This window comes from Scleropages formosus, chromosome 20, assembly GCF_900964775.1.
Source record: "Scleropages formosus chromosome 20, fSclFor1.1, whole genome shotgun sequence".
NCBI classification, from domain to species: domain Eukaryota; kingdom Metazoa; phylum Chordata; class Actinopteri; order Osteoglossiformes; family Osteoglossidae; genus Scleropages; species Scleropages formosus.
Genome location: NC_041825.1, coordinates 2,389,074 through 2,401,404, shown reverse-complemented (window position 1 = coordinate 2,401,404; position 12,331 = coordinate 2,389,074). Strand labels below are relative to the sequence as shown.

Here is a 12,331-nt window from a genome sequence, read left to right as displayed (position 1 = left end):
CCTTAATTATGTACATTTAGTAAAGTAATTTTTCTCACTTGAACACTGAAAATATATGTGATGAAAAATAATAATATATGATGTTTATTACAATATCCACTGAAACTGTAATTAGGTCAATTTTCATTACACCTGGGGGGAAAAAAACAAACTGACAATATCCTAAATAAGATGTTTATGTTGTATTTTCTTTTCTGAATCATAGATAGGTGTGCCTTACAATTATCTTGCAAAACAGTTCTTTCCTTGGGAGGGGCATCCTCAGAAAAACATTCCTTGCCAACTGGTAAGACCTGATTGTAAGGATTCTCCCACCTCTGTCAACACCACTTTGTTCTGTCATTAGAACAAGATGTGATAGTCCATTTTCTGTAAACTCCCCCCATTCTCCGAAAAGTCTCTGAGTGCTTGCAGGGCAACCAGTTTCCTATATGCAAGAAACCTTAGGTTTTGATTGTTATCATGATCCTGTGAGGACAATTTGCTCTGGTGGTAAAAGCTATGAGCATATCTACACTTCTGTGGTGCCCAGCTCCACATTCGCCTCTGAATGCATCTATGTACAATTACAGCCATCAAGGGTTACAACACACAAATTATAATGCCTGCTTGGATTTTTAATTTCAGTTCTGGCTCCGATGTGATGGAAACTCCCCCTCTCACTCAGAACTGCTTAATCTTGGTCCATGTTTAAAAACGGTCTTAAAAGTCACCTTTTCCAGACTCACTTCTCCCATTATCAAACTTCATGTAATGTGTAAATGTTCATGTTCTATAACTTTGAGATCATAACTGCTGAACAATAGATAGAACTTCATGCAGCTACTTGTTCAATGTAATGTAAATGTTAAAAAAACTTATTATTAGGAATGTGGAACTGTCAATATTCTGAGTTTTATGCAACTACTCGTGTGATGAACATTGGTTCATATGGTGTAAAGTAACAAACCTACTGTATGTAAGAATCATGCGTCAGCATGTAAGTATCTCTGATAATGAAAACGTATTTTCTATGAGATGTACGTCGCTTTGGAGAAAAGCGTCTGCTAAATGAATACATGTATGAATGTAAATGTAATACATGTACAAATGTAAATGTAATAAGAATAAAGCAAGAAGCATCAATAGAATACATTACTTCATGCAAGGATAATGAAAAATAACCTGTCTATGACAGTCACTGAAAAATAATGTTGGTTCTACTCAAACAAAGGGTTGCATGGGAGCAATCCTTCTCAACCACATGACCCTTGATCTATACCACAGAACGTGAGGGACTTTTTCAGAGTGTCCTCGCATCGCTTCTGTAGTGCCCCTTGGTCGCAATAACCTGCGGACAATTCACCATAGAGTATAATCTTGAGCAGGTGATGGTCATCCAACCTGGAGACATGCCCTGCCCAACACAGCTGTATCCTGAGGAGCATGGCCTCTATGCTAGTGCACTCTACTCTTTGAAGGACTTGGATGTTGGTGAGATGATCCCTCCAATGGATGTTGAGAATAGCACGGAAACAGAAAAAAAGGTGAAAACACTCAAGAAGTCGTAGTTGGCAACGGTAGGTGACCCAAGACTCAGTGCCGTACAACACGGTGGCCAGGATGATGGTTTTGCATACCCTGACTTTCGTGTCTGCTTTGAGGTTTTTGTTGTTCCAGAACCGTCCGGAGAGTTGCCAAAAGCACTATTGGCTTTGGCCAGTCTGTTATCCATCTCTTTGTCGATTTTGATATCGGAGGATATCACACACCCCAGGTAGCAGAACTGTTGGGCTGATTTTAGCTCTGTCTGCCTGATGAAGATGCTGGCGGACTTATACTCTTCTTTGGCTGCGGGTTGATGGAAGAATTCTGTCTTTTTGAGGCTGACCTCCAGTCCAAAGAGCTTAGCAGCCTCTGCAAAGCAGGATGATGTTCAACGCAGGGCGGATTCAGTATGAGCAACAAGGGCAGCGTCATCAGCAAACAGAAGCTGTTCTCTGGTTTTTGTGTGGGTGGGCAGTCGCCTCAGATTGAATAGGCTGCCATCAGTGTGGAAGCAGATGTGAATTCCGTCATCGTCATTGATATCTTGGACGGCCTGCTGGAGCATCATACTTAAGAATAGGATGAACAGAGTGGGGGCAAGTATGCAGCCTTGTTTTACACAATTTGCAATTTGGAAAGTCTGCAAAATGGCCGTTCATTAGTTCCAGGAAGTTTCTGGAGTTGAGTCATCTGCACAGCTTGAGACTTCGAGTCTCACTTGTAGGCTTTCTTGAAACTGTGCCTTAATTTCAGCAGTCTGGAGGCAGTTTAATTTCAGTTTTTTCCATGGGATGCCTCTTTTTCTTGGCTTAAGCTTAAAATGGAAGTTGAGCTTGCAGCGAACGAGATGGTGGTCTGTGTGACACTCTGCACTGGACATCATTCTAGTATGTCAAACATTTTTCAGGTCACATTTGGTGCACTAGGATATAGTCTATAAGGTGCCAATGAAGAATAGTTTTAGTTTTCTCACTTTCAAAGTGTCATTGTTTTTGTTGAATTTAACCCCACCCTTTCGCTGCAATCAAGACACTAATGGAGATTTTACCAATTTTCCAGTTTTTGATCCGGGAGTTCATTGTACATTGCCTGTCATTCAATGTATGATGTTTTGAATCCTTCATTTAAATTGAGAACAGTAGTAAATTTATCTAGATGTTTGCTTGTTTATTTAATGTCAGCTCCTATGAAAATGACATCTATAACATGAATATAGGGTCTTTGTGTTTTCATTATATATCAACAGAGTCCTTTAAGTTTTCGTTACCCACTGGCAGACTTCATTTACACAAACGATCACTCACCTCCACAAGTGACTATGTGTGGTGGATGTATGGGGCTCAGTAGTGGTCTCCGAAGGGGTTGTAGATGTGGTGGTTGTTTAGAGTGCAGAAGTCGTAGTCACAATGGTTGTAGCTCTGGTGGTTATATGGGGCACAGTAGTGGTCATCACAGTGGTTGTAGCAGGTGGTGGTCATACAGGACGCAGTTGAGGTTCGCAGGTATGGTGGTTGTTCAGGGGGCAGTGGTGAAGTAGTGAAGTGGTTGTAGATGTGTTGATCATTTGGGGTGCAGTAGTGGTCACTGGAGTGGTTGTAGATGTGTTGGTCATTTGAGGCGCAGTAGTGGTCGCCGGAGTGGTTGTAGGCATGGTTGTTGTATGGAACGCTGTAGTCTTAGTCGGAGTGGTGGTTGCGGAAGATGTAGATGAAGCCTTTACACAGCCGCTACTTCTGTTCTGTATGTAAATGTTTGTGTACCTTTTAAAAAAATAATAATAATTTGTGGGAAGGTGATGAGGATTCAATTCCTACTTTTATGCACCTTCTCATGAGATGAACATCAGTGCATAAAGTGGAAAAAAACAACTAACTTTACTTAAGAATGACATGTCCGCAAGTATGTCTCACTTTCTCCTAATGTAATGCACAAACTCTGAGGTGTCCATCTCTTTGAAGAAAAAAAAGGATCTGCTAAATGAATGAATATAAATGTAATGTAAATATAGATTGCGGTGCAGAATTGGTCGTCAGAGTGCTTGTAGATGTGGTGTTCGTATGGAGAGCAGTAGTGGTGGTCAACGTGGTCATAGGAGTGGTGGTCCTTGGGGGCTGAGTACTGGTTGTCACAGTGGTTGTAGGTGTTGTGGGCATTTAGGGTGCAGTAGAGTTTCTCGGAGTGGTTGTAGATGTGATGGTGGTACGGGGTACAGTTGTGGTCGTCACAGTGGTCGTAGCTGTGGTGTTTCTACGGGATGCAGCAGGGGTTGTCAAAGAAGATGTAGATGTGGTGGTTGTTTGGGGCGCAGTAGTGGTCGGAGTGGTAGAAGATGTGCTGGAAGGTTGGGGCGCAGTAGTGGTCGTCGGAGTGGTTGTAGGTGTGGTGGATGTTTGGGGTGCAGTAGTGGTCGTTGGACTTGTTGTAGGTGTGGTGGCCAATTGCGGTGCAGTAGAGGTCGTCGGAGTGGTTGCAGATGTGCTGGATGTTTGGGGCGCAGTAGTGGTCGTCGGAGTGGTTGAAGATGTGGTGGATGTTTGGGGTGAAGTAGTGGTCGTCGGAGTGATTGTAGATGTGCTGGATGTTTGGGGCGCAGTAGTGGTCGTCGGAGTGGTTGAAGATGTGGTGGATGTTTGGGGTGCAGTCGTGGTCGTTGGACTTGTTGTAGGTGTGGTGGCCAATTGGGGTGCAGTAGAGGTCGTCGGAGTGGTTGCAGATGTGCTGGATGTTTGGGGAGCAGTAGTGGTTGAAGGTGTGGTGGATGTTTGGGGTGAAGTAGTGGTCGTCGGAGTGATTGTAGATGTGCTGGATGTTTGGGGCGCAGTCGTGGTCGTTGGAGTGGTTGTAGGTGTCGTGGCAAATTGGGGTGCAGTAGTGGTTGTCGGTGTGGTTGTTGCTGTGGTAGATGTTGGCGGTGCAGTAGTCGTTGTTGGTGTGGTTGATGTTTGGGACATAGCAGTGGTTGCTGGACTTGTTGTAGGTGTGGTGGTCGTACGGGGCGCAGTAGTGGTCGTCGGAGTGGTTGTAGATGTTTGGGGTGCAGAAGTGGTCGTCGGAGTGGTTGAAGATGTGCTGGATGTTTGGGGCGCAGTTGTGGTCGTCGGAGTGGTTGCAGGTGTGGTGGATGTTTGTGGTGAAGTAGTGGTCGTCGGAGTGATTGTAGATGTGCTGGAAGTTTGGGGCGCAGTAGTGGTCGTCGGAGTGGTTGAAGATGTGGTGGATGTTTGGGGTGAAGTAGTGGTCGTCGGAGTGATTGTAGATGTGCTGGAAGTTTGGGGCGCAGTAGTGGTCGTCGGAGTGGTTGTTGCTGTGGTGGATGTATGGGGTGCAGTCGTGGTCGTTGGACTTGTTGTAGGTGTGGTGGCCAATTGGGGTGCAGTAGAGGTCGTCGGAGTGGTTGCAGATGTGCTGGATGTCTGTGGTGAAGTCGTGGTTGTAGGTGTGGTTGTAGGTGTGCTGGAAGTTTGGGGCGCAGTAGTGGTCGTCGGAGTGGTTGTAGGTGTGGTGGATGTTTGGGGTGAAGTAGTGGTCGTCGGAGTGGTTGCAGATGTGCTGGATGTTTGGGGCGCAGTAGTGGTCGTCGGAGTGGTTGTTGGTGTGGTGGATGTTTGGGGGGTAGTAGTGGTCGTTGGACTTGAAGGTGTGGTGGATGTTTGGGGTGCAGTAGTCGTCACCGCTGTGGTTGTTGGTGTGGTAGAAGATCGGGGTGTAGAGGTGGTCGTTGGACCTGTTGTAGGTGTCGTGGCCAATTGGGGTGCAGTAGTGGTCGTCGGAGTGGTTGCAGATGTGCTGGATGTTTGGGGAGCAGTAGTGGTTGAAGATGTGGTGGATGTTTGGGGTGAAGTAGTGGTCGTCGGAGTGGTTGTAGGTGTTGTGGCCAATTGGGGTGCAGTAGTGGTCGTCGGAGTGGTTGCAGATGTGCTGGATGTTTGGGGCGCTGTAGTGGTCGGTGGACTTGTATATGTGGTTGTTGTACGGGGTACAGTAGTGGTCGTCGGAGTGGTTGTAGATGTTGTGGATGTTTGGGGCGCAGTCGTGGTCGCTGGAGTGGTTGTAGGTGTCGTGGCCAATTGGGGTGAAGTAGTGGTTGTCGGTGTGGTGGATGTTTGGGGTGAAGTAGTGGTTGTCGGTGTGGTTGTTGCTGTGGTAGATGTTGGCGGTGCAGTAGTGGTTGTTGGTGTGGTTGATGTTTGGGACATAGTAGTGGTTGCTGGACTTGTTGTAGGTGTGGTGGTCGTACGGGGCGCAGTAGTGGTGGTCGGAGTGGTTGTAGATGTTTGGGGTGCAGAAGTGGTCGTCGGAGTGGTTGAAGATGTGCTGGATGTTTGGGGCGCAGTTGTGGTCGTCGGAGTGGTTGCAGGTGTGGTGGATGTTTGTGGTGAAGTAGTGGTCGTCGGAGTGATTGTAGATGTGCTGGAAGTTTGGGGCGCAGTAGTGGTCGTCGGAGTGGTTGAAGATGTGGTGGATGTTTGGGGTGAAGTAGTGGTCGTCGGAGTGATTGTAGATGTGCTGGAAGTTTGGGGCGCAGTAGTGGTCGTCGGAGTGGTTGTTGCTGTGGTGGATGTATGGGGTGCAGTCGTGGTCGTTGGACTTGTTGTAGGTGTGGTGGCCAATTGGGGTGCAGTAGAGGTCGTCGGAGTGGTTGCAGATGTGCTGGATGTCTGTGGTGAAGTCGTGGTTGTAGGTGTGGTTGTAGGTGTGCTGGAAGTTTGGGGCGCAGTAGTGGTCGTCGGAGTGGTTGTAGGTGTGGTGGATGTTTGGGGTGAAGTAGTGGTCGTCGGAGTGGTTGCAGATGTGCTGGATGTTTGGGGCGCAGTAGTGGTCGTCGGAGTGGTTGTAGGTGTGGTGGATGTTTGGGGAGCAGTAGTGGTTGTAGGTGTGGTGGATGTTTGGGGTGAAGTAGTGGTCGTCGGAGTGGTTGAAGATGTGCTGGAAGTTTGGGGCGCAGTAGTGGTCGTCGGAGTGGTTTAAGATGTGGTGGATGTTTGGGGTGAAGTAGTGGTCGTCGGAGTGGTTGAAGATGTGGTGGATGTTTGGGGCGCAGTAGAGGTCGTCGGAGTGGTTGAAGATGTGGTGGATGTTTGCGGTGCAGTCGTGGTCGTTGGACTTGTTGTAGGTGTGGTGGCCAATTGGGGTGCAGTAGAGGTCGTCGGAGTGGTTGCAGATGTGCTGGATGTTTGGGGCGCAGTAGTGGTCGTCGGAGTGGTTGTTGGTGTGGTGGATGTTTGGGGGGTAGTAGTGGTCGTTGGACTTGAAGGTGTGGTGGATGTTTGGGGTGCAGTAGTCGTCACCGCTGTGGTTGTTGGTGTGGTAGAAGATCGGGGTGTAGAGGTGGTCGTTGGACCTGTTGTAGGTGTGGTGGCCAATTGGGGTGCAGTAGAGGTCGTCGGAGTGGTTGCAGATGTGCTGGATGTCTGTGGTGAAGTCGTGGTTGTAGGTGTGGTTGTAGGTGTGCTGGAAGTTTGGGGCGCAGTAGTGGTCGTCGGAGTGGTTGTAGGTGTGGTGGATGTTTGGGGTGAAGTAGTGGTCGTCGGAGTGGTTGCAGATGTGCTGGATGTTTGGGGCGCAGTAGTGGTCGTCGGAGTGGTTGTAGGTGTGGTGGATGTTTGGGGAGCAGTAGTGGTTGTAGGTGTGGTGGATGTTTGGGGTGAAGTAGTGGTCGTCGGAGTGGTTGAAGATGTGCTGGAAGTTTGGGGCGCAGTAGTGGTCGTCGGAGTGGTTTAAGATGTGGTGGATGTTTGGGGTGAAGTAGTGGTCGTCGGAGTGGTTGAAGATGTGGTGGATGTTTGGGGCGCAGTAGAGGTCGTCGGAGTGGTTGAAGATGTGGTGGATGTTTGCGGTGCAGTCGTGGTCGTTGGACTTGTTGTAGGTGTGGTGGCCAATTGGGGTGCAGTAGAGGTCGTCGGAGTGGTTGCAGATGTGCTGGATGTTTGGGGCGCAGTAGTGGTCGTCGGAGTGGTTGTTGGTGTGGTGGATGTTTGGGGGGTAGTAGTGGTCGTTGGACTTGAAGGTGTGGTGGATGTTTGGGGTGCAGTAGTCGTCACCGCTGTGGTTGTTGGTGTGGTAGAAGATCGGGGTGTAGAGGTGGTCGTTGGACCTGTTGTAGGTGTCGTGGCCAATTGGGGTGCAGTAGTGGTCGTCGGAGTGGTTGCAGATGTGCTGGATGTTTGGGGAGCAGTAGTGGTTGAAGATGTGGTGGATGTTTGGGGTGAAGTAGTGGTCGTCGGAGTGGTTGTAGGTGTTGTGGCCAATTGGGGTGCAGTAGTGGTCGTCGGAGTGGTTGCAGATGTGCTGGATGTTTGGGGCGCTGTAGTGGTCGGTGGACTTGTATATGTGGTTGTTGTACGGGGTACAGTAGTGGTCGTCGGAGTGGTTGTAGATGTTGTGGATGTTTGGGGCGCAGTCGTGGTCGCTGGAGTGGTTGTAGGTGTCGTGGCCAATTGGGGTGAAGTAGTGGTTGTCGGTGTGGTGGATGTTTGGGGTGAAGTAGTGGTTGTCGGTGTGGTTGTTGCTGTGGTAGATGTTGGCGGTGCAGTAGTGGTTGTTGGTGTGGTTGATGTTTGGGACATAGTAGTGGTTGCTGGACTTGTTGTAGGTGTGGTGGTCGTACGGGGCGCAGTAGTGGTCGTCGGAGTGGTTGTAGATGTTTGGGGTGCAGAAGTGGTCGTCGGAGTGGTTGAAGATGTGCTGGATGTTTGGGGCGCAGTTGTGGTCGTCGGAGTGGTTGCAGGTGTGGTGGATGTTTGTGGTGAAGTAGTGGTTGTAGGTGTGGTTGTAGGTGTGGTGGATGTTTGGGGTGAAGTAGTGGTCGTCGGAGTGATTGTAGATGTGCTGGAAGTTTGGGGCACAGTAGTGGTCATCGGAGTGGTTGAAGATGTGGTGGATGTTTGGGGTGAAGTAGTGGTCGTCGGAGTGATTGCAGATGTGCTGGAAGTTTGGGGCGCAGTAGTGGTCGTCGGAGTGGTTGAAGATGTGGTGGATGTTTGGGGTGCAGTCGTGGTCGTCGGAGTGGTTGTAGGTGTGGTGGCCAATTGGGGTGAAGTAGTGGTCGTCGGAGTGGTTGAAGATGTGGTGGATGTTTGGGGTGAAGTAGTGGTCGTCGGAGTGATTGTAGATGTGCTGGAAGTTTGGGGCGCAGTCGTGGTCGTCGGAGTGGTTGAAGATGTGGTGGATGTTTGGGGTGAAGTAGTGGTCGTCGGAGTGATTGTAGATGTGCTGGAAGTTTGGGGCGCAGTCGTGGTCGTCGGAGTGGTTGTAGGTGTGGTGGCCAATTGGGGTGAAGTAGTGGTCGTCGGAGTGGTTGAAGATGTGGTGGATGTTTGGGGTGAAGTAGTGGTCGTCGGAGTGGTTGTTGGTGTGGTGAATGTTTGGGGGGTAGTAGTGGTCGTTGGACTTGAAGGTGTGGTGGATGTTTGGGGTGCAGTAGTCGTCACCGCTGTGGTTGTTGGTGTGGTAGAAGATCGGGGTGTAGAGGTGGTCGTTGGACCTGTTGTAGGTGTCGTGGCCAATTGGGGTGCAGTAGTGGTCGTCGGAGTGGTTGTAGGTGTGGTGGATGTTTGGGGAGCAGTAGTGGTTGTAGGTGTGCTGGATGTTTGGGGTGAAGTAGTGGTCGTCGGAGTGATTGTAGATGTGCTGGAAGTTTGGGGCGCAGTAGTGGTCGTCGGAGTGGTTGTAGGTGTGGTGGATGTTTGGGGCGCTGTAGTGGTCGGTGGACTTGTATATGTGGTTGTTGTACGGGGTACAGTAGTGGTCGTCGGAGTGGTTGTAGATGTTGTGGATGTTTGGGGCGCAGTCGTGGTCGCTGGAGTGGTTGAAGGTGTCGTGGCCAATTGGGGTGAAGTAGTGGTTGTCGGTGTGGTGGCCAGCTGGGGTGCAGTAGTGGTTGTCGGTGTGGTAGTTGCTGTGGTAGATGTTGGCGGTGCAGTAGTGGTTGTTGGTGTGGTTGATGTTTGGGACATAGTAGTGGTTGCTGGACTTGTTGTAGGTGTGGTGGTCGTACGGGGCGCAGAAGTGGTCGTCGGAGTGGTTGTAGATGTTTGGGGTGCAGAAGTGGTCGTCGGAGTGGTTGCAGGTGTGGTGGATGTTTGTGGTGAAGTAGTGGTTGTAGGTGTGGTTGTAGGTGTGGTGGATGTTTGTGGTGAAGTAGTGGTCGTCGGAGTGATTGTAGATGTGCTGGAAGTTTGGGGCGCAGTAGTGGTCGTCGGAGTGGTTGAAGATGTGGTGGATGTTTGGGGTGAAGTACTGGTCGTCGGAGTGATTGTAGATGTGCTGGAAGTTTGGGGCGCAGTAGTGGTCGTCGGAGTGGTTGAAGATGTGGTGGATGTTTGGGGTGCAGTCGTGGTCGTCGGAGTGATTGTAGATGTGCTGGAAGTTTGGGGCGCAGTAGTGGTCGTCGGAGTGGTTGAAGATGTGGTGGATGTTTGGGGTGAAGTAGTGGTCGTCGGAGTGGTTGTAGGTGTGGTGGATGTTTGGGGAGCAGTAGTGGTTGTAGGTGTGGTGGATGTTTGGGGTGAAGTAGTGGTCGTCGGAGTGGTTGAAGATGTGCTGGAAGTTTGGGGCGCAGTAGTGGTCGTCGGAGTGGTTGAATATGTGGTGGATGTTTGGGGTGAAGTAGTGGTCGTCGGAGTGATTGTAGATGTGCTGGAAGTTTGGGGCGCAGTAGTGGTCGTCGGAGTGGTTGAAGATGTGGTGGATGTTTGGGGTGAAGTAGTGGTCGTCGGAGTGATTGTAGATGTGCTGGAAGTTTGGGGTGCAGTAGTGGTCGTCGGAGTGGTTGAAGATGTGGTGGATGTTTGGGGTGCAGTCGTGGTCGTTGGACTTGTTGTAGGTGTGGTGGTCAATTGGGGTGCAGTAGAGGTCGTCGGAGTGGTTGCAGATGTGCTGGATGTTTGGGGCGCAGTAGTGGTCGTCGGAGTGGTTGTTGGTGTGGTGAATGTTTGGGGGGTAGTAGTGGTCGTTGGACTTGAAGGTGTGGTGGATGTTTGGGGTGAAGTAGTCGTCATCGCTGTGGTTGTTGGTGTGGTAGAAGATCGGGGTGTAGAGGTGGTCGTTGGACCTGTTGTAGGTGTCGTGGCCAATTGGGGTGCAGTAGTGGTCGTCGGAGTGGTTGTAGGTGTGGTGGATGTTTGGGGTGAAGTAGTGGTTGTCGGTGTGGTTGTTGCTGTGGTAGATGTTGGCGGTGCAGTAGTGGTTGTTGGTGTGGTTGATGTTTGGGACATAGTAGTGGTTGCTGGACTTGTTGTAGGTGTGGTGGTCGTACGGGGCGCAGTAGTGGTGGTCGGAGTGGTTGTAGATGTTTGGGGTGCAGAAGTGGTCGTCGGAGTGGTTGAAGATGTGCTGGATGTTTGGGGCGCAGTTGTGGTCGTCGGAGTGGTTGCAGGTGTGGTGGATGTTTGTGGTGAAGTAGTGGTTGTAGGTGTGGTTGTAGGTGTGGTGGATGTTTGGGGTGAAGTAGTGGTCGTCGGAGTGATTGTAGATGTGCTGGAAGTTTGGGGCGCAGTAGTGGTCGTCGGAGTGGTTGAAGATGTGGTGGATGTTTGGGGTGAAGTACTGGTCGTCGGAGTGATTGTAGATGTGCTGGAAGTTTGGGGCGCAGTAGTGGTCGTCGGAGTGGTTGAAGATGTGGTGGATGTTTGGGGTGAAGTAGTGGTCGTCGGAGTGGTTGTAGGTGTGGTGGATGTTTGGGGTGAAGTAGTGGTCGTCGGAGTGGTTGAAGATGTGGTGGATGTTTGGGGTGAAGTAGTGGTCGTCGGAGTGATTGTAGATGTGCTGGATGTTTGGGGCGCAGTAGTGGTCGTCGGAGTGGTTGAAGATGTGGTGGATGTTTGGGGTGCAGTCGTGGTCGTTGGACTTGTTGTAGGTGTGGTGGCCAATTGGGGTGCAGTAGAGGTCGTCGGAGTGGTTGCAGATGTGCTGGATGTTTGGGGCGCAGTAGTGGTCGTCGGAGTGGTTGTTGGTGTGGTGAATGTTTGGGGGGTAGTAGTGGTCGTTGGACTTGAAGGTGTGGTGGATGTTTGGGGTGCAGTAGTCGTCACCGCTGTGGTTGTTGGTGTGGTAGAAGATCGGGGTGTAGAGGTGGTCGTTGGACCTGTTGTAGGTGTCGTGGCCAATTGGGGTGCAGTAGTGGTCGTCGGAGTGGTTGTAGGTGTGGTGGATGTTTGGGGAGCAGTAGTGGTTGTAGGTGTGGTGGATGTTTGGGGTGAAGTAGTGGTCGTCGGAGTGATTGTAGATGTGCTGGAAGTTGGGGGCGCAGTAGTGGTCGTCGGAGTGGTTGTAGGTGTGGTGGATGTTTGGGGAGCAGTAGTGGTTGTAGGTGTGGTGGATGTTTGGGGTGAAGTAGTGGTCGTCGGAGTGATTGTAGATGTGCTGGAAGTTTGGGGCGCAGTAGTGGTCGTCGGAGTGGTTGTAGGTGTTGTGGCCAATTGGGGTGCAGTAGTGGTCGTCGGAGTGGTTGCTGATGTGCTGGATGTTTGGGGCGCTGTAGTGGTCGGTGGACTTGTATATGTGGTTGTTGTACGGGGTACAGTAGTGGTCGTCGGAGTGGTTGTAGATGTTGTGGATGTTTCGGGCGCAGTCGTGGTCGCTGGAGTGGTTGTAGGTGTCGTGGCCAATTGGGGTGAAGTAGTGGTTGTCGGTGTGGTGGCCAGCTGGGGTGCAGTAGTGGTTGTCGGTGTGGTTGTTGCTGTGGTAGATGTTGGCGGTGCAGTAGTGGTTGTTGGTGTGGTTGATGTTTGGGACATAGTAGTGGTTGCTGGACTTGTTGTAGGTGTGGTGGTCGTACGGGGCGCAGTAGTGGTCGTCGGAGTGG

General features: G+C 50.5%; 1 protein-coding gene across 1 annotated transcript; it reads right to left on the bottom strand.

The window, feature by feature from the left end:
• Window positions 1-3,748: 3,748 nt before the first annotated feature.
• On the bottom strand, window positions 3,749-12,327 carry LOC114909214 (mucin-2-like). The gene is made up of 12 exons (XM_029246939.1): window positions 11,635-12,327; window positions 11,319-11,508; window positions 10,413-11,090; window positions 9,500-10,067; window positions 7,773-9,220; window positions 7,529-7,683; window positions 6,632-6,930; window positions 6,078-6,185; window positions 5,568-5,764; window positions 5,199-5,313; window positions 4,833-4,940; window positions 3,749-3,774 (listed from the first exon to the last, which is right to left on the bottom strand). Exons 1-12 carry the CDS (start codon window positions 12,261-12,263, stop codon window positions 3,749-3,751), a joined length of 4,521 nt encoding a protein of 1,506 aa, XP_029102772.1. The 5' UTR covers window positions 12,264-12,327.
• Window positions 12,328-12,331: the final 4 nt, after the last annotated feature.

Bases quoted from the DNA above. Each gene is read 5' to 3' on its own strand.
- LOC114909214 (XM_029246939.1), bottom strand. From the start codon at position 12,263: ATGTCCCAAACATCAACCACACCAACAACCACTACTGCACCGCCAACA. The intron at 10,068-10,412 runs ACATCCAGCACA...CAAACTTCCAGC, and splicing joins CGACCACTACTGCGCCCCAA to ACATCTTCAACCACTCCGAC. The intron at 7,684-7,772 runs GCCACAACACCT...CCAAACATCCAG, and splicing joins CCACTACTGCACCCCAATTG to CACATCTGCAACCACTCCGA.